The sequence below is a fragment of the Petaurus breviceps genome, unplaced genomic scaffold (genome assembly GCF_028583685.1).
Source record: "Petaurus breviceps papuanus isolate PSGF00001 unplaced genomic scaffold, PetGlider_PUasm1.0 90845, whole genome shotgun sequence".
Lineage (NCBI taxonomy): Eukaryota > Metazoa > Chordata > Mammalia > Diprotodontia > Petauridae > Petaurus > Petaurus breviceps.
In genome coordinates this window covers 15,872,702-15,899,546 of record NW_027187359.1, presented here as the reverse complement: position 1 = coordinate 15,899,546, position 26,845 = coordinate 15,872,702, and the positions used below count along the sequence as shown (strand labels likewise).

Sequence of the window (26,845 nt, the reverse complement as noted above, 5' to 3'; positions counted from 1 at the left end):
ATTATGTTTAGGGTAAAGAGTTGTACAAGTCTGAAAAGAGGGATAATACGAGTCAGGAAAATTAGTTTTTTAAATAATATAAGGAGAAAAACAATCATCCACAAAAAGGTTGAACAGATTAATTGTCCATTATCTTCGAGGGAATTAAATACAACATAAGATATGGCAAGAGCAGGTGTTGATAGAGCGCCTGGCCTGGAGTCAGGAAGATTGATTTTACAGAGTTTAAATTCATCTACAGATACTTACTAGACTTATTATGTGACCATGGGCAAGTCACTTAACCCAGTTTGCCTTAGTTTCCTCACCTTCAAAATGAGTTGGAGAAGGAAATGGCAAACCACCCCAGTATCTTTGCCATAAAAACTCCAAATGGGGTCACAAAGAATAAACAACCAGAAAGATATAGGTAATTATCCCCTTCACTTTGTTTCCTACAGTAAAGATCATACATAAAGAAGAACATTTTACAGACGATTAAATGGTGACATGAGAGACAGATGCTTCTAAGGATGAGTGTAATGAGGTTAACTTCAATGCATAATGTGCAGAAAATCATCAGGGCTAAATGACCCTTGCCCTCAGTGCTAGAGAACCTGAAACATGCATAAACAGAGCTACTGACTAAAAGGTTATATAATACTTGAAAACCACAGCTTCTTAAATCTGGAGAAGGACCAATACCACACAGAGGAAAATGTAGCCAAGGATGACCTCAGAAACTCAGTACAAAAATCCCACCAAAGTGGGAACTCCCCAGGAATCACCTTTCAAGAAGTGCTTTTATTTTCTTAGCCAAACTCACCAAGATCTACTGACTGCTCTCCCTCTGAGTCTGGTTCTGGGAATCTCTCAGTGATTAATCAGTGCCTTTGAAAGAGGAGGGAAAAGCAACTTAAGCAGAGCTTACCTTTCTATGAATCCCTACTACATGGATTGGTTGCATAACACAATTTGACATGGTATTTAGTGTAGGGTTTTTTTTTTTTTAATTCCCTACTTGTTTGGCCCTCCTAACTACAATGAATGCATACTCTCTGAGGGCAGGGACCTAGTCAAACTTCTTTGATTCCACAGAGCAACTTGAACAGGGGAGGGCATAGAAGAGGGCTATTCAAATGACTGGTGAATAATAATAGAGATGAAACCAAAGCTTTCCTCAAAGTGCTGTGGAATTCCTGGAGCACCTAAAATAAGACTCAGAGCTAGAAAGAAGCTCAAAGGCTATCTAGTCTAGCCCTTTCATTTCACAGATGAAGAAAGAGGGGCCTAGGGAGAGCAGATGACACATCCAAGACCAAGAAGCAGTAGACTAATACTCTCTAATCAGATATTCCTAAGAAGCACCAGATTAAAATATGAACTCACAATAGAAAGCAAGGGAAGACTAAATGAGCTTATAAAAAGTCAATTAATTTCAAAGACAAGGAAATGGTGGGTCTGAGAAGTTAAATGATTTGTTCATGATCACATAGGAATTAAGTGACTGAAGCAGGATGTATAAAGCTTATAGAATGAGCACAGAACTTCACCTATCATGTAATTCTGCCTTCAATTGCTTTATCACAATTCATTCCTTCAACCTTAAGTTTCACTGAGTAAAAGCATTATTTTTGACAGAAGTGGTGGCATTAAATCATACTCCCTAAGGGCTAGTCACTGAGGCTAATGTCAAACTTATTTTTATAAGTTAGAAACAGGCTAAGAGAAAAAAGTGACTTATCCAAGGTCACACAAGGAGACATTGGTGAGCCTTTTCTAGGACTCAGGTTCCAGATTTTGATTATGAAACTTGATAGCTCAGGTCATCAGGAACTTGTTATGGTAAACTCTGACTAAGCCCAGATCCCAACAGTTCAAAGAACCCTGGTAGTCAGACCTTTTCACAAGAAAAGGCCCTGTCCTGAACTGGAGAAAATAATAGGTGGTTAAATAATAATAAAATATTTATGTAGCACTTTACAGTTAGAGTCAACATTAGAATTACCAAGCACCTTGCACAATCCATTTGATTCTAACAGCCACCATGGAAACAAGGTAGTATCAAATATTGTCCCCATTTTACAGATAAGGAAGATTGCCCTCAACCCAGAGAAATTGTGACATTCCCAAACTCAATAAGCTGGCAAATGGCAAGGCTGGAACTTGAATCCCAGGATCAACCAGTCAGTGCAATCCATCCCTGAATACGTAGCCCTTCTATAATATTTCTTTCTTTTTCTTTTTTTTTTTGCTTCTTTTTTTTGGAGGGGGGAAGGTAGGGCAATTTGGGTTAAGTGATTTGCCCAAGATCACATGGCTAGTTTTTGTGCTAAGTGTCTGAGGCCGTATTTGAACTCAGGTCCTCCTGACTCCAGGGCCGGTACTCTATTCACTGTGCCACCTAAGCTACCCCTCTCTAATATGTTTCAAGAGCAGTCAGTCAACTTTTGTGTGAAGGTTCAGAGGGAGGGGGGAGTGGCCTAACTAAGGGAGCTCATTCTATTTTTGGACATTCTTATATGTTTTTCCTGATTTCAAGCTTAAATTTCCCTCTTGGCAACTTCTTAATGCTTCTAGTTCTGCCATATGGATTCTAATAGAACAAATCTAACATTCTCCACCATGGCAGCCTTTCCTTTCTTACCTGAAAGTGATTATCATGTCCTAGCGAAAACTTATCTTGTACAGGCTAAGCATCCTACAAATGTTCCCCCATAATAATGAAGTTGCTCACCATCCTGGTTTGATCTCTTCCATTATCAACAGGGACAGAGACTGCCCCAGATTTCATTGGTAGAGGGAAAGTTCAGGTGGAATTCCCACTATCAATGTAGGTTGGCACCTTAGCTGCAACTTACTGTTTCAGAAAGTTGCTTATTGCCCTGAGAGGTTGTGACCAAGTGGCTTATACAAGGTCACACAGCCAGAACTCAGGTCTTGACTATGAGAATGACTCTCCACTCTTGATGCAACATTGTCTCTTAGTTTACTAATGTCTTTTCTAAAATGTGTCTCCCAGAACTAAACACAATACTCCAGATGTAATATCACTAGGGCAGGCTATATACAGTGCACTGTTGGTGGAGTTGCGAATTGATTCAACCATTCTGTAGAACAATTTGGAACTATGCCCAAAGATGTATAAAAGCTTCTGCTTTGACTTAGCAATACCACTACTGGGTATATATCTGAAAATAGATTTAAAAAAAACAAAAAGGAAAAGGACCAATATGTATAAAAATATTTATAACAGCTCTTTTCTGAGGCAAAGAATTGGAAATTGAAGGGATGTCCATCAATTGGCAAATAGCTGAACAAATTGTGGTATGTGATCATGATGGAATATTATTATACTATAAGAAATGATGAGCAGAAAAACCTGAAAAGACTTGCATGGACTGATGCAAAGTGAAATGTACTGTGTACAAAGTAACAGCAATATTGTAAGATCATCAGCTGTGAATGACTTAGCTATTCTCAGCAATACAATAATCCAAGAAAACTCTGAAGGACACGTGATGAAAAATGGTATCTATCCCCAGAGAAAGAAGTGATGGTGTCTGAATATAGAATGAAGTATACTTTTTCACTTTATTTTTCTTGAGTTTTTTTATCTATGTTTTCTTTCATGGCCTATTATGGATGTTTTGCATGACTACACATGTATAACTTATATAGAATTGCTTCCTTTGTCAATGGGGAGGAGGTGAAGAGGGAGGAAGGGAGAGAATTTGGAACTAATAGTTTTAAAAAAGTATGTTAAAATTTGTTTTTACATATAACTGGGGAAAAAACAAAATACTAATTAAGAAAAAAAAGAATATCTGGCCTTCTGATTCCAAATTCTCCATAAATTTTAGGGAATAGGTGGGCCATTGAGGGTCAGTACATTCTCATTTAAGCTATGGAAGGCATAAATAGCAACAGCAGAAGAGGACCCTGAGAAGTTGAAGGGAGAGGTGTGAAAGTTATTAGAAATCAGCTGCCAGTATAGCTGAGCAACTCCTAATTAGATAAAGAAAGAATTTACTTCTCTGGTCAAAAGCTCCAGTGAATCTTTTGTCCTTCAGTGACACCTAGAGTTGGAAAACCCTGAAGCTTTTTATAAAGGTTTTGCAGATATTTTGGTATCCTGGCCAGTTGGAGCTGTGTTGCTATGAGCACAGCATCCAGATGTGTTAAAAACTGGCTGGACTGGTCTTTATAAGCCAGAGAGAGCCAGTTTGATGAGCTGTGCAGTTCTTCAAACTAAAAAGAACTGTTACTTTATCTTATATGGTGAAATGAAAGAACTTGTAATACCTGTGTATTAATAAAAGGGAGAAGAGATTTTCCCTAGCTGAAGAGGGGAGGGCAGAAAAGCAGTTTCATATGATGGAGAGATTTCTGAATGCACATTTCTGAATGACATTGAAGTCCAGAGCTGTGAACTACCCTAAGCACCTGAGTTTTCTCCATTATATTCTTCTCTACCAGGTTCCCATAAGTGTGAACACATTCTTCATTAAAACAATTAAATGTACTAGTAAGAGAGTATGCCTTGGGTTTATATTCTTATTGTGATAAATCGTATTATGTATTGACTTTAATGTATTAGCATCTGTTATTATTTCTTTTGCACTACTATTAAGTAAATGGTTATATTTAAGATCTAAAAGTATCATTATTGAGAGTGGCTGGTTGTACAAAAATCACACACTATTTAGATGCATTACACTGTGAGTTGTTGGTAACATAGATAAAAATGTATAGGGGGGAGGGGAAGGTTGGATTTTAAGAGGAAACGTGGTACATAAGGAAGTATATGTTTCCCTCCAATAGAGTTGCCCTAGGACCAATGTAACCATGTGGTGGCTGCCTATTTCTTGTTAGACCTGCTAGTGTGTAATGGCAAGCAAATAAGTACTTAGCGCCTTATTTCAGCTATTTAACTATTTAGCACCTTTTTTCAGTTTAAGTTTCTCTTGAGTCTTGCCCTGATTGTATCAAGTCTTTGTTAAGAAACATAACTTGTGAAAACCCCAGTGGGAGGGACTTGTCAAAGACAGGAACAGGAAGGACATAAGAGGTGGGAAGAACAGGGAGGAGCTAATGACCAGATCAAAAGCTGAGCACAAGCTGGGAGAGAGCAGAACTGAGAAGGGAACACTTGTGGTGGCAGAGCTGAAAAGGAGAAAATTTGTGCTATCCTGGCACTCTGTTTGTTCTGTCTATGTTGATTTGTGTTTGTAATACTTTGAACAGAAGCCCTGGAACCTTACTGGAAGCCCTGAAATAGGATTTTCTTGTTATTTGTTTACAGAGGTCCTGGAGGAGGGTTTCAGAGGTCCTGAGACTATACTGACAATTTATGTTGAGTTCTCAGACTTTGTTTGTGGGTCTGTATTGATTTCACAGGCAGAAAGTTAATCGATGATGGAGCTGGCAATGTACATGAATGTTGTTTTGGCTCTGTTAAGCTTTGTCTTCGCAGAAACAGAAACTGTGAAGAACTTAAGGTGGACTGGACACTGTGAGCTTCTATATGGAATGGGAACTGGATGAGGAACTGGACTAGGAGATGGACAAGGAGCTGGATGAGGAGTTGAGAGCTGCCTACCTTTCAATCCAGGTGAAAATTCAGGCAAAAGCTGGGACCATGGAAGAGGAACCATGGAATCTGAGAGCCATCCACAAGTCATGATGAAAAGATCTCTCCTTGGATACTTAGTGCTGACTGAGAAGATCATGATTTACTGTGGCCTAGGGGTGGGAGAACTTTGTACTCTGTACCTTGTACCTCTTATTTTTTTTTAAGCAATCAGGGTTAAGTAACTTGCTCAAGGTTACATGGCCAGTTATTTTTGGGTGTGGTGCTAAGTATCTGAGCCCAGATTTGATCCCCAGGTCATCCCGACACTGGAGCCGGTGATCTTACTCACTGAGCCACCTGACCACCCCTAAGCAATTAGGGTTAAGTAACTTGCTCAAGGTTACACAGCCAGGTGTTTCTGGGGGGTAATAAGTGTTTGAGCCTAGATTCGATCCACAAGTCATCCCGACACTGGAGCCGGTGCTCTTACTCACTGTGCTACCTGGCTGCCCCTACCTTGTACCTCTTAAGGATGATTGAGTTAAGAATGATTGGAAACTAATCTACAATCAAGAAGAAAGAAGACTTTTTGACTGAGAGATTAAGACAATATGACCTAGGGGTGGAGAACTTTGGCCTTTGTACTTTGTGTCCTTTAAGGAGACTTGCTCCTTAAGGATTATTGAGTTAAGGACTTACTGAATGATATCTTTTGTTTAAAATTATGTGATAACTTTGGTGAAAACTATGTGGCCACTTTAGTGATAAGTTGTTATGTTATAACACTGTGAATGCTGTACTTTGGTTCCTATGAATGTTTTGCTTTAGTTTACTGCTGAATAGAGAGTACACTATACTATGTGATCAGAACCTTAAAGTTGTTCATAGCAGCAGTCCTCTGGAAAGCTGCTTGTGCTTAGCTTTACATAGTGTGAGAGTAGGATGGAATGAGTAAAACAAACCCAGAGAGAAATAGGGTATTATTGACAAACCTAGCTTAGACATGTAAAGTTTCATGTTGTGAGTTCTGACGGTACACCACTGCTGTGACTAGATCTCTACCTATAATATACATTACAAGAGCAAAATCTGTAGTAAAGATAAAGATTTTTTTTAAATATTTAATCTAAACTATTTTATGTCCAAGCACATGCCTGTGCTGCCTAAACTGATCCAATTCAACAAATACTTTTAAGAATCTACTATGTGCAAGAGATTATTATGCTACAAACTAGAGATACAAATTTAAAAACTACAAAATCCAATAGGAGGTTAAATTCTACTGGGAGTATCAACACGCACCAAGATTAAGAAATATAAAATAAGGAGGAAGAGGCCACCAACAACTAGGGAGATTTGGGAAAGCTTCCTATAGGGTATGGCATTTGAGCTAAGTTCTGAAGAAAGCTAAGAATTCTAAGAGGCAAAGATGAGAAGGGGGTTGGGAGGTGGGGGCATTTCAAGGGCAGAAGACAACCCAATGAGTTGTTAATAGTCCATGTAATGGCACAGAGTCTGCAAGAAATGGAATTCTGAGTTTTGGGACATGGCAATTGGAAAGAATATAATGTATAAAAGAGAGTAGTGTAAAATATGCCGGCAAAAGTAAGACTGAGCCATACTGTAGTGGGCTTTAAATACCAAGCTAAAAAATTTACATCTTATCCTAGAGAAAATAGGAAACCATTGAAGATGTTTGAGCAAAGGAATGATATAGTCAAATCTTTGCATTTTAAAATGAATTTTATTTTATGCATTAAAAATTCATTTTAAAACTTTGGCAAGTGTATGAGGAATTATTTAGAAGGGAAAGACTAGAAACAAGGGATTATATGAGAGACAGAAGTGAGTAGAGTGTGCATGAGAGATATCCAGAGAATGCAAAGGCAATGGAGTACCATGAATGAGGACCAGAAAGAATGTCAGTTTGTATGCTCCTTCAGGGTAAGGGCTGTGCCTTATTTCATTTTCATATCTCCAGAATCTAGCATGATATATGCCTTTAATAAATGTTGTTATTGAAATGTCTGCAGAGTATAATAGAAAGAACACTGAATTTAGAGTCATAACAATTGGTTTTGACCATAGCAAAGTGACTTAACTACTCTAGGCTTCAGGTTACTCATTAAAGACTTGAACTAAATGACCTCCAAGATCCCTTACCTTTCTAAATCTCATGATCATATGTAGACAGAGGCCAAAATGAATGAAACAGCAAAAAGAAAACAAAAACTATAAATAATGTTATAAACAATCTGAGTAACTAAAAGAAAAAAGATAACTCTGATCTGTATATGTAAAAAGGCTTAATGTTTCTGGAACATGTATATAAAACATGTGTATGTGTAAATATAGAAGCACATACACACACACACACACACACACACACACATATATATAAACATATACACATAAAGTTATGTGTGTGTATATAAATGTATACAAAGACACAAGAAAAAGTAGACAAGGAAAGGTAAAATCATCTAAAAATTATCCATAACCTTTGAAAGAGTTCTAAGGACAATAAACCAACTATATGAGCATAAGAACAGGAGCATATAAAATTTTCTGGTATTTGTTATGTTTTAAGTCTTAATATTGAAAGGTCATTCATAAAGAATGAAAATGAAAAATCCATTTTTATTTAACCTGAAAAAAATCTTTGTGGGTAATTCTGAATGAACTTCAAGTCCAAGGATCACAATGAGTAAAACCTACAACTATAAAACACAGAGAGAATGACTGAAACCCTAGGTCACATGTGGCTAAAATTTTACCCAAAGTTGGAGAAAATGGAAAAAAGCCCATTGCATGCTTTTTTTTGCTTCTTTTTTTTTTTGGAGGGCAATTGGGGTTAAGTGACTTGCCCAAAGTCACACGGCTAGTAATTGTGTCAAGTATCTGAAGCCAGATTTGAACTCAGGTCCTCCTGACTCCAGGGCCAGTGCTCTATTCACTGAGCCACCTAGCCACCCCCCTCATTGCATACTTTTAATAAAAAGAAATATCTCACTTCAGCAATGCAAAAAAAAATGTATTGCTTGGAGCAAGCGGTTAAGTGTGTGACTGGGCTGAGGAACACAGTGATCTGATACTTCTCCTTCTGATCTAATCATCTAGTTGGAAAAAGTGAAACTACTTCAAATGGGGTGCTATGTTTCTGCCATCAGAAGGGTGGTACTGGTAGTCTCAATGAGAGAGGTTCTGTGGATACAAGTTTTTAAACCCATAACTTGTTTCTCAACTGAATTTGTCATGTATACATATGACGAAATGGTGACTTGTGAGTCTCTTAAACTCAATTAGTAAATTCATTCATGGATCATCGTTCTGTTTCTGCTTCTATTCTGCTATGTAATTGCTTACTATGTTAGACAGGTAAATGTGAAATTCAGGTAGATGTAACAAGTCTTAATTAAGCCAAACAAATTATCAGTCTTTGAGAAGAGAAATAGAACACTAAATAATGACTTTGTAAATATTTGTCTTTACAAAAGCCTCATGATGCAGTGGAACAAATGCAGGATTTTATTGTCTAAAGACTAGAGTTTGAAATCTGACAGCTCAAATCACGGAGGTACTTGATCCTTCTGGTACTCATTTTCCTCACTTTATCGGATAAGGTTACATGAGATGACCTCTCATAATCCTATAAACTTTGTTCATGATTCATGTATCATCATTACCAATGTAAATTGACTTTTATATTGTGCTTTAAAATTTCTAAAGCAATAAACAAATAGCAATTTTTCTCCATTTGAGAAAAATTATGTAATATATAAAACAACTGATATGAATCTGCTCTTATGGTAGAACAGGATTTAGAGAAGTATAAGGAAAAGGATTTGTTTGGGCCTGTACTCTGCAAGTAATGATGAAAACCAGCAAAAATGAAAGCCTTCATTCTGACTGTGAAGTTTTCCTTACCAGAATCTGCCTCTCTGCAACTTTTACTCTCTGCTCTTCATTTTGCCTTCTAGGAAGAGCAAGTCTAATTCCCTTTTCCGCATACCAACCTTTAAAATATGCAAAGGCAACTGTCAAATCTTCTCCAGGCCAGACACCACCCAGTTCCTTTAACTGATTCATCTACAACATGGTCTTTAGTATTCTCAGCACCAAACAGGTTGCCTTCATCTGAACAAGTTTTAGTTTGTCAACATCCTCGCTGAAATGAGATACCCAAGAATGGACACAATACTCTAGATGTGGTCTGACTAAGGTAGACTCCAGATCCCTTAGATATTATGTGTTTCTTAATGTAGCATATTATAGTGCTTGCTTTGCAGCTCTGAGGTTGCTGTTGTTTTCATTTTGGTTTGGTGGCCAAGTCTCATACTTATTCAGTTTGAGATTAGTTATCTGTCAAATAAGGGGACAAGGAAGCTGAGTGCGAGTCTACTGACCAATGTTTCAAGCATCACTATCAATAAGTGGTGAAATGATAACCAGTCAGTTCGCAGGAAAAAAAAGAAAATGTAAATAATTAACAACTGCAAGAATACAAGAAAACTCTGAGGTTTTACCTCTAACCCAACAAGCTGGCAAAGATGACAAAATACAGGTAGAAGTGTTGGAGATGTAGTTGAAAGATAAGCATTACCTATGTACTGTTAATAAGTTATAAATTGCTCTTAGCATTCTAAAATGCAACAATTGACTAAAGAGTCTACTTTAGTGGAGTGGAGTGGAAGAGATTCCCAGCAGATCAATAAAAAAAAGAAAGGCCTATACAAAGTATTCGTAGAAACACTTTTTATAATAAAGCATATGGTCATTTACTGAGAAAATAAGCAAATTGTGCTACATGAAAGTGATGGAAGCTAGGTGGCATAGTGGATGGGGTGCTGGACTCAAAAGTCAAGACTTGATTTTCAATAATGCCTCAGACACAGCCTCTTCTCAGGCTCACTTTCCTCATCTCTAACATGAGGATCATAATACACCTACCATACAGGAACAAATGAAATGTAACATGTTAAATACTTTGTAAACCTGAGAGAGCTATGGAAATATAAATATAAATTATTACTGGGCTGTAAGAAATGAATATAATGAATAGAGGGACATGAACTGATACACAAAATGCAGCAGGCAGAAGCAATATATATGTGTGTGTGTGTATATATATATATATATATATATATATATATACACACAATGATATATAATATAAATGGACGGATCTATAAGGAAACAAAATGCAGTAAAATTATAATGACCATACTCAACTCCAAAGAAGAAAACCGAGGAGAATCTCCCCCACAATGAGTAAGGAACAATGCATATAATGCCAGGCAAAATTTTTGAAAGGTTGATTAGTTTTGCTGAATCCTTTTGTTCTTTCTTTCTAATTCTTAGTTATTAGGGATGATATTCAAGAACAGGGAGGGAGGGAGAATACACTGGGAGACATAGGTGATGTAAAAACTCAAAATAACAAGAAAATTTATTTAAAAAAATAAAACTGTGCTAGTTTCCACTGGAAAACTACCTGTCTTGGAGTCAGAGTTGAGAAAACAAAACTGGATTCCCACCTCTACCCTAGCATGAATTACAAAGGGAAAAAAACAAACACATTATTTAAATAACACATTGAAATAAAAAAGACAATTATAGCCATTTCAGCAGAAATAGATCTTATAAATATGGTTTGAGACTTGCTGAACATTATATCAGAAATAATGGCAAATCATACTTTCCCAGTCTATTCCACAAATCAAATTAAGTTCTTTGAAACTCTGAAATGCTTACTTGTTTATACTCTTGGCAACCAGACTGGAAGATTATCTACTTCAATTATTATCAGAATTCCTTATCCTATCTGAAATTTCAACTCTACTGCCTTACTCTAGATCATTTTAGCTTTAATTTCTCCATAGTTAAAAAAATATTTTCTCTTTAATAATATAAGAAAAGATTCAGAAGCTTATTTTCTTCTGGTCTTAATTTCAGTCCTCCAACTAGGTTTACTGCACATACTATTTCCAACACCATCATCATTTGACCTGAAAACAGGAAATATAAAAGAAACAAAATTTGGATGTTAACACTAAAGTACATACCGAGACACTGTCCATTCCAGCCTCTGAATCCCTCTGTGCAAGGAACACACTGGTAAGATCCAGGAGTGTTAATGCATTGTTCATCTGGACAAATACTTGCAGCTAAACATTCATCAATATCTTTAAAAAAAAAAGGCAGTAAATCTAAGTCAGATACCTTTAACAGAACTCCCCCAAGGTCATTCAAAAATTGCTGTCATTGCTATTGCTGTTGGGATGTGGTAACATTCTTTATATACATAAAATGTATATGTGATATGTTTATAATGCATGTTAAAATGAATTTGAAAAATATATACATCAAAGTTTTATAATGGTATAATCACGTTGATACTTATCTAATAAGTCCATCTTATTTAGGAAGTCTGTCATATACCCAAAAAGATTTTCAAAAATTACTCTTTTCTTTTTAGTGCCATCTACGCTAAAGGAATGTGAAGTCCTATGGGACCAATTAGATGGCACCAAACTGCACATTCAATACCAAATACCTTCCTAGAAAAGATGTAGGAGAGTAAGGAAGCAGAATCTACAGCAGTGTAGAGATAATCTTTCTGGGCCTCTGTTTCTCATCTATATATTAGGGGGTAATGATGGCACCTACCTCACAAGATTACTGAGAGGTTTATTAAAACTGTGTTTAATATGTTCTGCAAACATTAAGTCTAGATGATATTATTTTTCTAATGAAAATAAATGCTCTAGGAAATTTCTCTACTTTGATGAATCTAATAAGAAATATCTTCTCTCAGAATGATTTAATCCCAATATAGAATAGGGATTTTGGAGTGAACCATTAGGACCACCAGAGAAATTAGAATATTTCTGGAAAAACTGAATCATAGAAAAAAAATTTTAAATCAAGTCAGCATGGAATATGTGTAGATATTAAGCCTTTCTGGGAAGTAGCAACCTGTTCCTATCTCATTTTTTTTTTGCTAAGTTAAGTTACTTATATTTATTTTCTGAATGAGAAGAGAGAATGTAGAGCAAAGGGAAATTTATCTAAGGAAAAGATGGTTGAAATCTGAATTTTTCTTGATAAGCTTTAAAAAGCTGATGAAAATTAGCCTGACAGGGACTCTATATTGAATAGTTGACATTGGCTTTCAGAAATACACGTTTCTGGCTTTGAACTTAAGCTGGAACTATAGATAACAATGTTGGGGCTAAAAGGACTCTTGAAAATGATCCAATTCAATAGATGAGAAACCTGAGGCCCAGAGAAGCCAAATAATTTTCCCAGGTTCTCACACTGTGTCAGAATTGTGACTCATAACCAAGCCTTTAAATTCCAAGCCTTGCATAATCTATTCTGTACCCTTTCCATTTTCTTTTAAAGTGGGAGTGACAAATCACAACAAATAATGTACACATAAACATGTTTTCAAAATATAAACATTTTAAGGACATTAAACTCTAAAGTAGAAGTGACACTCTGCAATGGATATATTAAACATTTGTGAATATCTCTTTTCATCAGACTAATTCTAGAATATTTTAATTATGTTAAATGTAGCTAATTATGTGTAAAAACATGCTTATAAACTTAAGGCACCATTAATAACACAAATATCAGGTCAGTGTTTCAAATAAACGCACACGAAGAATTTCTGTCAAGGAAAAATTAATGCCAAAAAATACAGTGATACATGATGGTTTTGTGTTGTTGTTTTTTTTTTTTAAGTCAGAGGCTATGGGGCTTCATCCTCAAAAAGATGGTACTTGCCAATTAAGTATTCCAAACAGTACTGTACTCCACCCTTGGATGAGATTTTTTAAATCATAAACTCTAAATTATAGTCTGGTCCAATGAAAAGAGTGCATGTTCAATGAACAGTTGAAATACAGTTGATATTCTATCAGCATTATCCTAGCCTCTCTCAGCAAGTTTCTCTGCAAATTAGGTCTTAGCTACCATTACATACCTTGAAAGAACATAGCAGAGATCAATGAAATTGTATCTTTAAAAATACAATGAATTTCCAGAAGAATAGTAAGAACTATTTGAATGCAACTCAGTGTTAGCTAAGAAAATCCTTAATAATACACAGGTTAATGGGACCTTTGCCTCTAATCCTCTACAAAGAGACGAACAATTTTTTTAAAAGCAACTCACAATATCATAACGAGTTTCCTTCTCTTTCCTTAGACTTGGCACAGTGGTAAACAAGCATATATTTACTTTGGGAATTCTTGTAATATTCTTCTCAAATTATTTTAATGAAATATGGTTTTTGTAGCTTTAGGGTTTATTTTAAGCATTCCATACTAAATTTTCATCTCAGTTTTTGAGGTTGGATAGTAGTAGGAGGTGGGGTTGAGGAACAAAATAGAAAACCAGAAATCCACCAAAGGATCAAAGAATTTGTGGTTTTACAAAGTGGCTTCCTGACCAAACCCCTTCTCCCCCCACAACCCTATCTAATAGGTACTATACAAATTAGTTTCTCTGTTTTAGAGAGGAGTAAGAAACTTGCCCAAGGTCAAATAATTAGTGAGTGTCCCAGTAAAGGATTATTGCTTTGTTTTAAAACTATTAGATTATGAGCTCCCAGACTGTCTTTGCCACTCTTTATATCCCCAGCACTTAGCACGCTCCCGGGTACTTAATAAAAGCTTATTGATTGACATGAAGAGATGGCATTCTCTACTCTCCAGAAGGATAAAAGAATTCTGCATATAGGGGAGAGCTGATGTCTGAACCAGGAAAATTTAGGGAAACAGACATAAGAAGCCAATTAATTTCTTATCAGACCCAGGTCACCAGGCAAGCATACAGAGATTGAGAGTTATCTTCTGCCTATGGTCCAACTTTTTTTTTGTTGCACAAACATATATGAGCCCTAGACCAAATGAAAAGGCATGACAAGAGGGGACAGGTGCTTGTTCAGACTACCAGGGACCAGCTCCATGCCCACAACCTACCTTTTTTATTTCGGTTGCTTATAATATTATCCCATCATCCTCTGGTTAATTCTAGTTGATCCCCTTGCCCAAAGTCTCTCCTCATCTAATCCATCCTTCATTCAGTTGCCAAAGTGAAGCTGAAGTATGACCATATTACCTCCCTATTCAAAAAATTCATGGGGCTCTTTACTGACACAGAATTAAATTTAAAAATTTTTGATTCAGCTTTTAACACCCTTCACAACCTAGCCTCTTCTTACCCTTCTGGTCTTCTTACACTTTACTCTCCTCCTCTTATTCTGTCATCCAACAATACTGGCCATCTTGCTTTTCTTCACACACAACTCTCCATCTCCCAATGGTTGCCCCCCATATCTGGAATGTTCTCCCTCTTCACTTCTACTTCCTAGTTTCCTTTGACTCCTTCAAGAATTACCTGAAATTCCACCTTCTAAAGGAGACATTGTCTAATGCCCTCCATCCCTGACCTCCACATTGCTACTGTTTTCCTTCTGAGATTGCTTTCCATATACCTGTATATATTTTGTATGTACTATGATTTGTATCACCCATGATAATGTGAACTCCTTGCAGGTTGGGCAAGGAGTCTTTTGTCTTTCTGTCTCTCATCTTAACACAATGGTTAGCAAGAAGTAGGCCCTTAATAAATATTTGTTGACTGACTGATGAGTTGATCTTGCTCTCAAAACTAAGTTACTGCCCACTGCTACTTTTACCTTTCTTGGATTTGGATTACATTCCTACCATATAAATATTTCTCCATCTATCTCACTCTCCTAATTTTGAGGAGCACATAATTTCTGGTTTTCCTCTGTATTTCTCCTAAACTAGGGCAGAAGAGTAGTTCAGTTATATTTTCTTTTGTGAAAAGGAAAATAACAGTTTTTTTTTTCCTTTCCAAAGAAACTACAATTAATTTTTTTTAATCCCACAGAAGACTGTTGGCTAAAAGGTAAATTTCTCTTGTTATAAATGGTTCTAGAGCTGGTTCTAGATCCATTTGTGGAAAGGGTTCTAGATCTAGAGCTACAGTATCAGCCTTTATATCTAGATCATGTACCCATTTAGACTTTATTTTGATATACGGTATAAGATATTGGTCTATGCCCAGTTCCTGCCATACTGTTTTCCAGTTTTCCCAGCAGTTTTTGTCAAATAGTGAGTTCTTATTCCAAAAGCTGGGTTCTTTGGGTTTATCAAAAGGTAGATTACTATAGTCACTGACTGCTGTGTCTTGTCCACCTAATCTATTCCATTGATCCACTATTCTATTCCTCAGCCAGTACTGAGTAGTTTTGATGACTACTGCTTTATAATATAGATTAAAATCTGGTATGACTAGGCCACCTTCCCTAGTATTTCTTTTCATTAACTCTCTTGATATTCTGGACATTTTGTTCTTCTAAATGAATTTTGTTATTGTTTCTTTTAGCTCTATAAAATAATTTTTTGGTAGATTGATTGGTATGGCACTAAATATGTAAATTAATTTAGGTAAAATTGTCATTTTTATTATATTAGGTCAACCTACCCATGAGCAATTGATATTTTTACAATTATTTAGATGTGACTTTATTTGTGTGAAAAGTGTTTTGCAATTGTGTTCATACAGGTCCTGGGTTTGTTTTGGCATTTTATTTGGTATTTTATAAAGTCTACAGTAACTTTATTTTTTTTAAAGCAATTGGGGTTAAGTAACTTGCTGAAGGTTACACAGCCAGTTATTTTTGTGTGGGTGCTGAGTATCTGAGGCTGGAACCGATCCCAGGTCTCTTGACTCTGGGGCTTGTGCTCTTACTCACTGGGCCACCTGGCTGCCCCTAAGCAATTGGGGTTAAGTAACTTGCTCAAGGTTACACAGCCAGTTATTTTGTGTGGGTGTTAAGTATCTGAGCCCAGAACCAATCCCAGGTCTCTTGACTCTGGGGCTGGCACTCTTACTCACTGTGCCACCTGGCCACCCCTACAGTAACTTTAAATGGAATTTCTCTTTCTATCTCTTGCTGTTGGATTTCGTTAGAAATATACAGGAATGCCAAGGATTTATGTGGGTTTATTTTATATCCTACAACTTTGCCAAATTTATTTATTATCTCAAGTAGTTTTTTTTACTTGACTCTCTAGGATTCTCTAAGTATATAATCATATCATCTGCAAAGAGTGATAGCTTAGGCTCTTCTTTGTCTAATTTGATTCTTTCAATTCCTTTTTCTTCTCTTATTGCTACTGCTAACATTTCTAGTACCAAATTGAATACGACAGGGATAGTGGACATCCTTGTTTCACCCCAATCTTACTGGAAATGCTTTTAGCTTATCCCCATTACATATAATACTTGCTGATGGTATTAGATAGATGCTACTTACTATTTTAAGGAAGACTCCATTTATTCCTATACTATCTAGTATTTTTAATAGGAATGAGAGTTATCATTGCTCTCATTTGAAAGGCTGATTAGCCCAGCAGTATATCAGCTCACCTCTATAAAAAAACATCACTTTCTAAGCCATTTCAGAATCAGTCCTGGGAAATCACTTATGAGCTTCCATTTTCAAACTCCCAAGTTTATTTTTTTAAAGGGTTAATTTTTCTATGTAATTCCAAAGTTTTCAAAGGTTTAAAGAAATTTCATATCCTATAGAAATTTACTTTGGATTCTTAACAGTTGTCTCTCCATTAAAAATAACACAATATACATTTATATGGTGCTTTGTGGTTTATAAAACTTTCTCTAGAAGAGAAAGTCACTGGCACTCAAAAGCTACTGAAAACCACCAGCTTAGTGTTAGGTTTTTTTTTTTGTTTTGTTTTACTTCTGGTTGCCTGCAATGACTGATTTTCCTCCAGAGGTGATAACACATGTATTAGAAAAAGAAAAAATTTGGAAACTCCTGCACTGTGGGTGAGTACATGAGAAAATCTGATCTCCCTCTTCATTTCCTTGGCCACTCCACTCCATAGGCTGACCATTTTAGTGGACCAGCATGAACAGAGCTAAGCAACCTAATTCTAGAAGGGTGTCATAGTTGGGAGTTTGTTCTGCTTTAAATAAGGAAACTGGAATAAATGTTTTTTTCCAACTCTATTTGGTGACTAAGTGAGGCAAAAGTAGTAATAAAATGTGAAATTTCCAGTGGTAATCCAAAAGAAATGGAATACAGTGAAACTTCAATTAAAAAAAACTCTCTGGGGAAAAAGCCCCTTCATAGCCCAGGGCAGTTTTTAAGCACAGGCACATAAAACTTCCCAAAGGACACAAAGTTAAGATTGAGCACAGTCACAGGCAAATAACAAAACTAACCCAGGGAATAGTTTCTATTTGTTCTCACAATCTAGTCAAAACAGAATCAGCTTTAAAGTCTGAAAGTCCTCCAAGTCTGTCTTCTTTATCCTAGCTCCCCTTTCCACTGCTTTTTACCTTTTGGTAGAGAATTCCTTCCCCACTTCAAAGACCCAATGTCTCCACACCAACCCCCAAGATAACAGAGAAGTATCGGATATCAGTCATTTATTCTCGTTGATTAATTGACTGCTCCCACTTCAATGTGGATTCACTTTAATTAAATACTAAAGCATTTTGATTTATTTTATCTTTAACTAGAATGAAACACCGTGCTACCTATAAATAAAATTTGAAAAAAAAAACATATCAAGTGAGTAGATTTTATCTAGGACAGAGACCCTGAAATCACTGTAAGCCAATCACAAAGGTAAATTTAGTTGAGTCTTTCAGTTATTTGGAAGGAGAAAGACACTGAATGATTGGAAAAGATGGTCTAGAATCTAGGCCTCTATCTTTAGCAGGTACGATATGAACTGGCTCTCTAGTTGAAATTACTGAAGAGGTAGCTTGGTAACTAGGAAAAAAACCTGGATTCCGAGTCAGAGGTAACCTAACTTACCTATGTTACTTAATAGATACGTAACTTTGGCTAATTCACTTATCTTCTCTCAATTTCAGTTAACACATCTATAAACTAAAGTGTTTAGATTAGATAGCCTCTAACATTATCTTATAGCTCTAAATCTATGATTTTATTATCACTAATGTTCCATCTAGCTCCAAATCTTACTAATAATAGAATATCTGGCAAAGGAAAAGGTGGTACACCTTAAGAGTGATTAACTCTCTGCAGCAAAGGAAGAAATTAGGCAATTCTTATCCATTATTTCAAGCCATTTTCTGACTCTTAAACATCCTGTTCTCCATCTGAACATGGGAAACAGATTCAGAATTGTGAACTCACCTTCACACTGGCCTCTTCTGTTCATTCGGTATCCACTGTCACAATATTCACATTTAAAAGCACCCACAGTATTTATACAGTGGCCATCCCCACATGTCTCTGGTCTTAGACATTCATCAACATCTAAAGGAAACAAAAAATATTTAATGTTTTGTTTTCCCTCATTTACCAAATAAAATTTAATTACACCTCTCTCCCCTTCTGCATGAGAGACAGTGTGGCAGAGAACTAGTCTCAGAGAACATGACTCAAACATTTCCCAGCTGTCTGACCCTGAGCAAGTCATTTAACCTCTGTGCCTGGGTCTGTTAATCTATAAAATGAAGGGGTTGGCTTGAGAGCCTCAGATATCCTTCTACAGGGCTAAATCAATGCTCTGTGCCTACAGAGCTAATTTTGTCTGACTGTTTTCTCCATATAGCCTCATAGATTTAGAGTTGGAAGGCATCCTCAGTGCTCTAAGCCAACCTTCTCATTTTACTGATGGTAAGATTGAAGCCTAGAAGGCTAAATGACTTGCCCAGGACCACACAAGTAGCATGTTTCAGAGCTGGAATCTGGAATCAGGTTTTCTGTCTCCAAAGTCAGCATTCTTTGAACTCTATAAAGTTTTCACTGATTACTTGCTGCCTTTTTCTTTCTCAACATCGCATATCTACCTCCTGGCATCCTCCTTCTTGTGCAGTGAAGCCCGTGTTCTATTATGAATCAACTCTCCAACATCCTCCATCTTTTTCTACCTACCAGAGGGCATATCTACCCTTGGAATTTTTTCCAAATGGAGGGAGCAACTAATCTCACTTCCTCTAGCTGGGGCAATTAAACGAGGTCAGCACACTCCTTGCTCTTAAATTCAGGTGGCAGATCACTGCTCTCCTACCATTATTCAACACCTTCTCCTCTAAGTCCACACAGATCATTTTCAAATATCACCCACCTTGGGGCAGCTAGGTGGTACAATGAATAGAGCACCTGCCCTGGAGTCAGGAGGACCTGAGTTCAAATCTGACCTCAGAACACCTGACACTTCCTAGGTGTGTGACCTTGGGAAAGTTACTGAACCCCAATTGCCCTGCCTTCCCCCCTCCAAAAAAAACCAAACATTACCCACTTCACCAGCTATTTATCAATCTTACCCCCAAGTACTTTTCAGTGGAATAACAATGACTTCCTTACTGTTGCTCCAAGAAGACACTCCAGGCATCCTCACTGACTATCCTTCATGAATGGAATACTCTCATTCCTCCTCTCCCTCTCAAGGCCACCCCAGCTTCCTTAAAATCCAAGCTAAAATACTAGCTTCTATGAGCAGCTTTCCCTGATCCTATTTGATGCTACTGATTTCCCTCTGTTGCTATCTCCAATTTAGTGTGTGTGTGTGTGTGTGTATGTAGTTATTTCCATGTCATTTCCCCCATTAGACTAGGAACTCTTTGATAATAGGGACTGTCTTTTGCCTTTGTGCTTAATAAATATTTATTGACTGACTCCATGACATCATAACTCTCCCAGTGACTTCAGCCCTGAGCTTATGGTATTCCTATCTATGGTTGTTCTAAATCTATTCCAGCTCCTCAACTCTCCAACTCTCAGCAGATGATCCCATCTTCCTCTTCACATATACTATTCAATAATAGCTTCTCTTCAATTCAATATTTCTCAGTATTTGTTCCCACTCTGCATTTATTCCTGTCTCCAAGGAAAGGATGGGTTTCTTGCCTTCTGATACTAAGCACTTGATTTGTAATCAATTCAATTTCCTTTCATCTCTTTCTAGGATGTCCCCAGAGGAGCATCATGTTATCATGAAAATGGTACAGGATTTAGAGTCAGAAGAAATGGATTTGAACCCAATTTCTACCACTCCCCTCACTGGAACTCAGAATTATCATATATAAAATGAAGTAACTAGTCCAAATTACCTCCAAAATCCCTTCAGCTCCAAATTCCTAAGATCATAAAGGATTCTTCTGTTCCTAGATCTTGCAGGCAGATTAATCTTTCTTGAGTACAGCTAAACACATATTTTCATTCTAAAATACAATCCAAACTCCTTTCCCTGAAATGCAAGACCCTTCCAAATCAGATCCCACATAATCCCTATAGTTCTAACTCCCCTACATTATTCTCTTCCAAAATAATTTACTAATTTAGTATAACATACTAGAGTTACCTTATCTGTAATTTGCTATTATCATTCTCCCTCCACCTGACCAACTGACACTTGAAACCCTACTTATTCTTCAAGGATCAGGTCAAAAGTCTTATCTTTTTTGGCTACCCATAGCACTTTGTACTCTGATGGGACTTACCACATTCTGCTTTGAAGCAATGTGGATTTTTTTGTTTTTATTTTTGTATATTTACTTGATCTCCCTTTTTAGGTTAAAAGCATCTTGAGGAAAGAGTACCTGTCTATTCTGTATGACTCCCATTGTTCCCTATACAAAATTGATACTCAAATATTCATAAAAAGACAATTCTGGGTGATCAGGGCAAATGTTGGATAGCCAGAAACAGAAAAAATATAAAAACTTGTATTTAAATATATGAAAAAGGAAAGTAGTTACCTATACAGTCAGTTCCCTCTGGATTAGCCATATAGCCTGCTTGGCAAATACATAAGAAACTTCCTTCAGTATTTTCACATCGTCCCTGGGAGCAGAGATGGTGGATCTGAGTACATTCATCAATGTCTGTTAAAAGTAGAAAAGTATTGAAATAAGGAACTTTCAGACTGCCTTACCCATGTAAAGGGACATTTAAAGAGTAACTGAAGGAATTGGAGGTTTAGCCTAAAGGAAAGATGGCCCAGGAAGGACAAAGCAGCTGTCTTCTAGAATCTGAAGGGCTGTCCCATGAAAAGGGGCTTAGCCTTATTTTATCTGGACCCTAAAGGGCAGAACTGGGAACAGAGGAAAATTTAGTCCTGATATTAAGTGCAACATCCTAACAAGTGGAGCTCATCCACAGGTGGAAAGGACTTCCAAGCTAAATGGCTACTTGCTGAGTATACTATAGAAGGCTTCCTTTTAGGATACAGTTTGGACTAAATGACTGCTTATGTGCCTTCCACTGTCAAATGCTATGATGCTGTATGTTAAGGTAACAATCAAAAGATACAGCAAAGTCAAAGAAGCATTAAATTCACAGACTAATTGAGACTTTCAACACCCTAACATCAAAGATTTATTATACCATCTAGATGTGGGACTGTACTATAAGATCAGTATCTCTGACATTTTTGCATGCCAACTAACCCATATTACCCCAATTGCTCATTTTTCTTTTGTTAAAAAAAGAGACACTGAACCTAGAATAAAAATGAGTACAAAACTGGAAATTACAAACTTTCAGACACTGTCTGGAGCTTTTTGGTTTAACCAAGTTCGCCTGAGGTCACATATTTACACACTCAGACTTGGTTAGGGATGATGGTTAATTCAAATGCGTGCACACACTGGAAATCAGATTCCAGATGCCTAGGAAAAAGTTTTTCTTTTCATTTTAGTACATTCTTGCATTAATTTATTCATTTAATGAACATATGTTTGCACATACTATCTATCTAGAGTTTTTGTCTAATATTAGACACACTAAACCTGAAAACCTTTTACAAAATTATTTCATCCTTATGATTTTATATTAAACATTGCAAGATATTCAGCATTCTTCCATGTGTAAAATAAACTTGTGTTTTCTTTTAAGTTTCAGCTTCTTTTAGCTTCCTTTGCATTTCAATAAACACCATTTTTAAAAAATGAAATAATTTCCCTAAACAATATACAAGAATTGTCCTATTTAAAAAATTGTCAAATCTGAAAATACTTCATTTGATTATGTTTGAAAAAAATGTCTCTTACCAACACATTTTCTTTGCTGTTCACTGAATTTGTATCCTTCATAGCAGATACAAGTATATCTCACAGGCAAATTAATGCAATGTCCTGCTCCACAGATATCTGGATTCACTGTACACTCATTGATTTCTAAAAGAAGAACAATGAAAACATTAAGATAAAAACCAAGTAATGCTGTAGGTCACTGGAAACTACTCATTTGAGTATCACTAATTACCAAATTAATTTTTAAAAACCTGGATGGTTCACATAATCTTCCTGACAGTGTTAACAATGTGACTACACACCTCCTACAACCCTTAATGTCCTGTCATTGGCTACAAAATGAAATAAAATTACTCAGCCTTATATTTAAGGCTTACTACAATATGGCTCCAACCTAGCTTTCCAGCTGTATTTCACACTATTTCACATAATATGTTCTATGTTACAACCAAATTGGATTGTCTGAGGTTCCTTAGTATTAGCCAAAACTTTTTGACTTCATTAACCTGTACAAGCAGTCCTCCAGACTTGAAATTCATTGGACCTCATCTGTTGAAATCCTTTTCTTCTGTGTTCTTCTTGTCTTTGTTCTTGCTTTTGTGCATTCTATTCCTCATGTCTAGCATTCCCTTTCCCTTATAGTTTCTGCCAATACTTTCCCTCATCATATGACCTCCAAAAATTTTCTCAAATCTTCCTTCTTCAGATTAACTCTATTTAACTCTCAATCTCTTCATCCTTCACAATCTCTTAAAACATGTGCACAAACAATATAGGACATGAATAAATAAAATGCAATTCCATTGTGGATTCCTTCCCCAGGGATTAAACTTCAGGAATTCCTGGAACACCAAGTATGACAGTATGTGCTGCATCTCCATTGAATTTACCCATATTTTTTTCATATGTAAGTTTATGTTCCATCTTTTCATTTAAAATTCAGTTCTTGGGGTGGCTAGGTGGCACAGTGAATAGAGTACTGGCCCTGGAGTCAGGAGGACCTAAGTTCAAATCTGGCCTTAGACACTTAACACTTACTAGCTGTGTGACTTGATAAATGTTACTGAATGTCTTCTCCCCACCCCGCACCTCCCACCCCACCCTGATCCAGACCTTTGAGTTCATCAGGGAACTTCTCACATGAAAATTCCCTCCACTAATGTAGACTGGCGACCTGCTTGTAACATATTCTTATAGTTTTCTATAAGAATTTCATAATCAAAGTCAGTATATGATTAGAGGCAGGGCATGAACCTAGAAGTCTTTCCTCACTCCAAAGCTAGGCCTCTAGCCACTACCCCTTCCTACCTCTCTTCTCATGTAATACAAAATGAAAGTATGAGTTTTTTTTTAAATCTAAGATCAGAAGATATAGGCTCTAGTAGTATTCTTAGAACATTACTCTCTAAAGCTATATAATTTTCTATGTTCACTATATTAAAAAAATCAGAATATATCTAAAAACCAGAAAGCAAATATGCAATAATAACTTGACTATGAGCTCAATGACTCCACAAATTAAACTGTGACAAAAAAGAGGTGGTACAGTCCCATGGAAAACATTGGTACAAAGGAAGTTTCCCAGGAGCTCATGGCTCATGAAGTAGTCTTTCTCGTGAATCAGTACTACAGGTTAGAATGAGGTCAGAGAGCAGAGTATTTTAAAGCAATTGTGGTTTGTGCAAAGAGGAAAACAGGTGAAGTCAGTGAAGATGGAAATATATATTCTACAAAAAGAGGGATATTTTTTTAAAAAGCAACAATAATAATGCCTTAGCAGAAATCAAATCAAGAAATGGCCCATGTTGTAGCTGGAACTGTAATTTTAAACAAATACAATATTCATTTATATCCTTTCCCTTAAACTGTTATTCTCTTTTGCTATGTGATTTTTGATTAATTTCAGAAGAAAGTGGGTTCCAGAAGGAACCATCCCATACACAAAGACTCCAATTTCTTCCTTTGTGTTTTGATTTATAACCGAGGGTTTGGGAATTCTGTGAGATGAAAAACTGTACATTTATAAGATTTTTCTAAGAGCTAACAAATTTTTATGCCATTTTTGGTTGGAAAAAAATAACTAGCAGTTAACAAATTGTCAAAGATACAAGAAAGGAACAACTAAACTAATTTTGACAACAGATATATGAGCGATTAAAACATCTATTCCTATATAATCACAAAACCTGGAAATGTATGCCAAAGAAGGAGTGCCATAATTATTTAATGATTACAAGATGCTTACAACAAAGATACTCTAACTCTCTCAGCAGGATCTTTTATTTTTTATAGCATAAAAGATATTTATTTCTGGACTCTGGGTGATGAATTTTTTCAGTCATAGAAACTCTCAAAAACAAGCTATTAAGTCAAAGAGGAATATGGATTTGCACAAGTCTTATCATTTCTACACTATACAACATCTCTTGCACAGGTTCCCTTTTCACCACTCACATAGTCATCACCTTGGTCCAGGCTCTAATTACTGTACACCTAAACTATGTATATAGCCTCCTCATGTCTGGACTATTTCAATAGACTTCTGGTTGATCTTATCTCCAGTCTCTCTGCAATCTAGTCCACTCTATACCCAGCTACCATTGATCTTCCTTCAAAAAAAGATCTGACCATGTCAAACAAACACACCCCTACACTCAATAAACTCCAGTGGCTTCATATTGTCTCTAGGGTCAAATACAAAATCATGTTTGGATTTTAAAACTCTTCAAATTTTGGTCTCTTCCTACCTTCCCAGTCTTCTTTACATTTACCTGCCTCCATTTACTTTATGATCTAGCAACACTTGTCTTGAGCTGTTTCTCAGACACTCCATTTTCTTACTCTACCTTTTCACTGGCTGTTTTTGTGTCTGAAATGCTCTCTTCCCTCACTTCCACCTCTTGGCTTTCTTCAAGACCCAGCTCAAATTTCATCTTCTTCAACAGGTCTTTCTAAGTCCCTAACAACAGTGCTTGCCGCTGAGATTATCTTCCATTTACACTATATTATTTTCTATATACATGGGTATTTCTATGTTGTCCCTCCAACTAGAATGAGAGCAAGGACAGTGTTATTTGCTTTTTTTGTATCCACTGCACTTAGCACAGGCTGTGGAATACAGTAAACACTTAATAAATGCTTGCTGACTCTGAATGACCCACTGAGGAAATTATGAGTGACTTTGTCACTTACTTATTGAAGTATTTATTCATTAAGAAAGCATTTATTAAGTACTTACCATACTAGGTATTGGGAACAGTAAGACAAAAATGAAATGGTCCCTACCCTCAAGGAACTTGTACACTATTTTGGGGGTAAATATGGATATTTACTAAACTATATTCCCACTACCAAACCAAGGAAGAAGTCAACAAACACTATTTCTCATACCACTCCATTTTTTAGAAACAAAAAATTCAAGATTTTCTTTTCCCTTTTCTTCTTTCCCATCTTTTTCATAATATAATTGAACCATTTTTTTTAATAGCAATTGGGGTTAAGTAACTTGCCCAAGGTTACATGGCCAGTTTTGTGTGTGTGTAGGTGTTAAGTATCTGAGGCCAGAACCGATCCCAAGTCCTCCTGACTCCAGGGCCGGCACTCTTACTCACCACCTAGACACCCCATAATTGAACCATTTTTGCTGAGAGATTTTTTACAATTATACACTTGCAGAATCTTTTTGAGCCCAGATCACATATTTTTTCTTCTCTCTTTTCCTTTCTTTTTCAAAAGATCAAATAAATTCTTCTTTTGTATTCAAATAAGTTTGCTCCATGAGTGTATAAATATAATTTGAACTTCATTTACAAAGGATGTTTCTTATTCTAGTTCATATTAAATCATTTTCTAAAATGTCAACCCTAGTTTTATTCCCCTTTTCTATCAAAAAAGAAGCTTGAAATGAAAGCAATTAGTGAAGAACTCCAACTTTCTTAGTCTTCCCTTTCTTTGATTCCTTCCTTTAAATCTAGATGCCTAATGTCTCAAACTGAGCCTCTACTAGTACTCTACTCTGGTGCCTCTTGGTGACATATATATGATACATGATTCTGTTCTAGAAAACTACGTCACAAAGTAAAAGATTTGGAAGGTCCTGGCTAAGCCAGAAAAACTTTGAGAAATGCTCCAACCATGAGCTGAATGCTCTTTTTCCAAGGACCAAACCAGCAAAATTTGAAGAGACTTATGACCAGTTTAGCT

The 26,845-nt window shown here is 36.4% G+C and overlaps 1 protein-coding gene across 10 annotated transcripts in view; it reads right to left on the bottom strand.

Moving 5' to 3' along the window:
- The window catches only part of LTBP1 (latent transforming growth factor beta binding protein 1), a 484,412-nt gene that overhangs the window by 120,680 nt on the left and 336,887 nt on the right, over positions 1 to 26,845 (bottom strand). For all 10 annotated transcript variants that reach the window (XM_069072171.1, XM_069072175.1, XM_069072174.1 and 7 more), the window contains 4 exons: positions 22,661 to 22,786; positions 21,368 to 21,493; positions 18,798 to 18,920; positions 11,620 to 11,739 (listed from right to left, as the gene is read on the bottom strand). In XM_069072171.1, the coding sequence (XP_068928272.1) occupies positions 11,620 to 11,739; positions 18,798 to 18,920; positions 21,368 to 21,493; positions 22,661 to 22,786 (495 nt within the window). The remainder of the gene's footprint in view (positions 1 to 11,619; positions 11,740 to 18,797; positions 18,921 to 21,367; positions 21,494 to 22,660; positions 22,787 to 26,845) is intronic.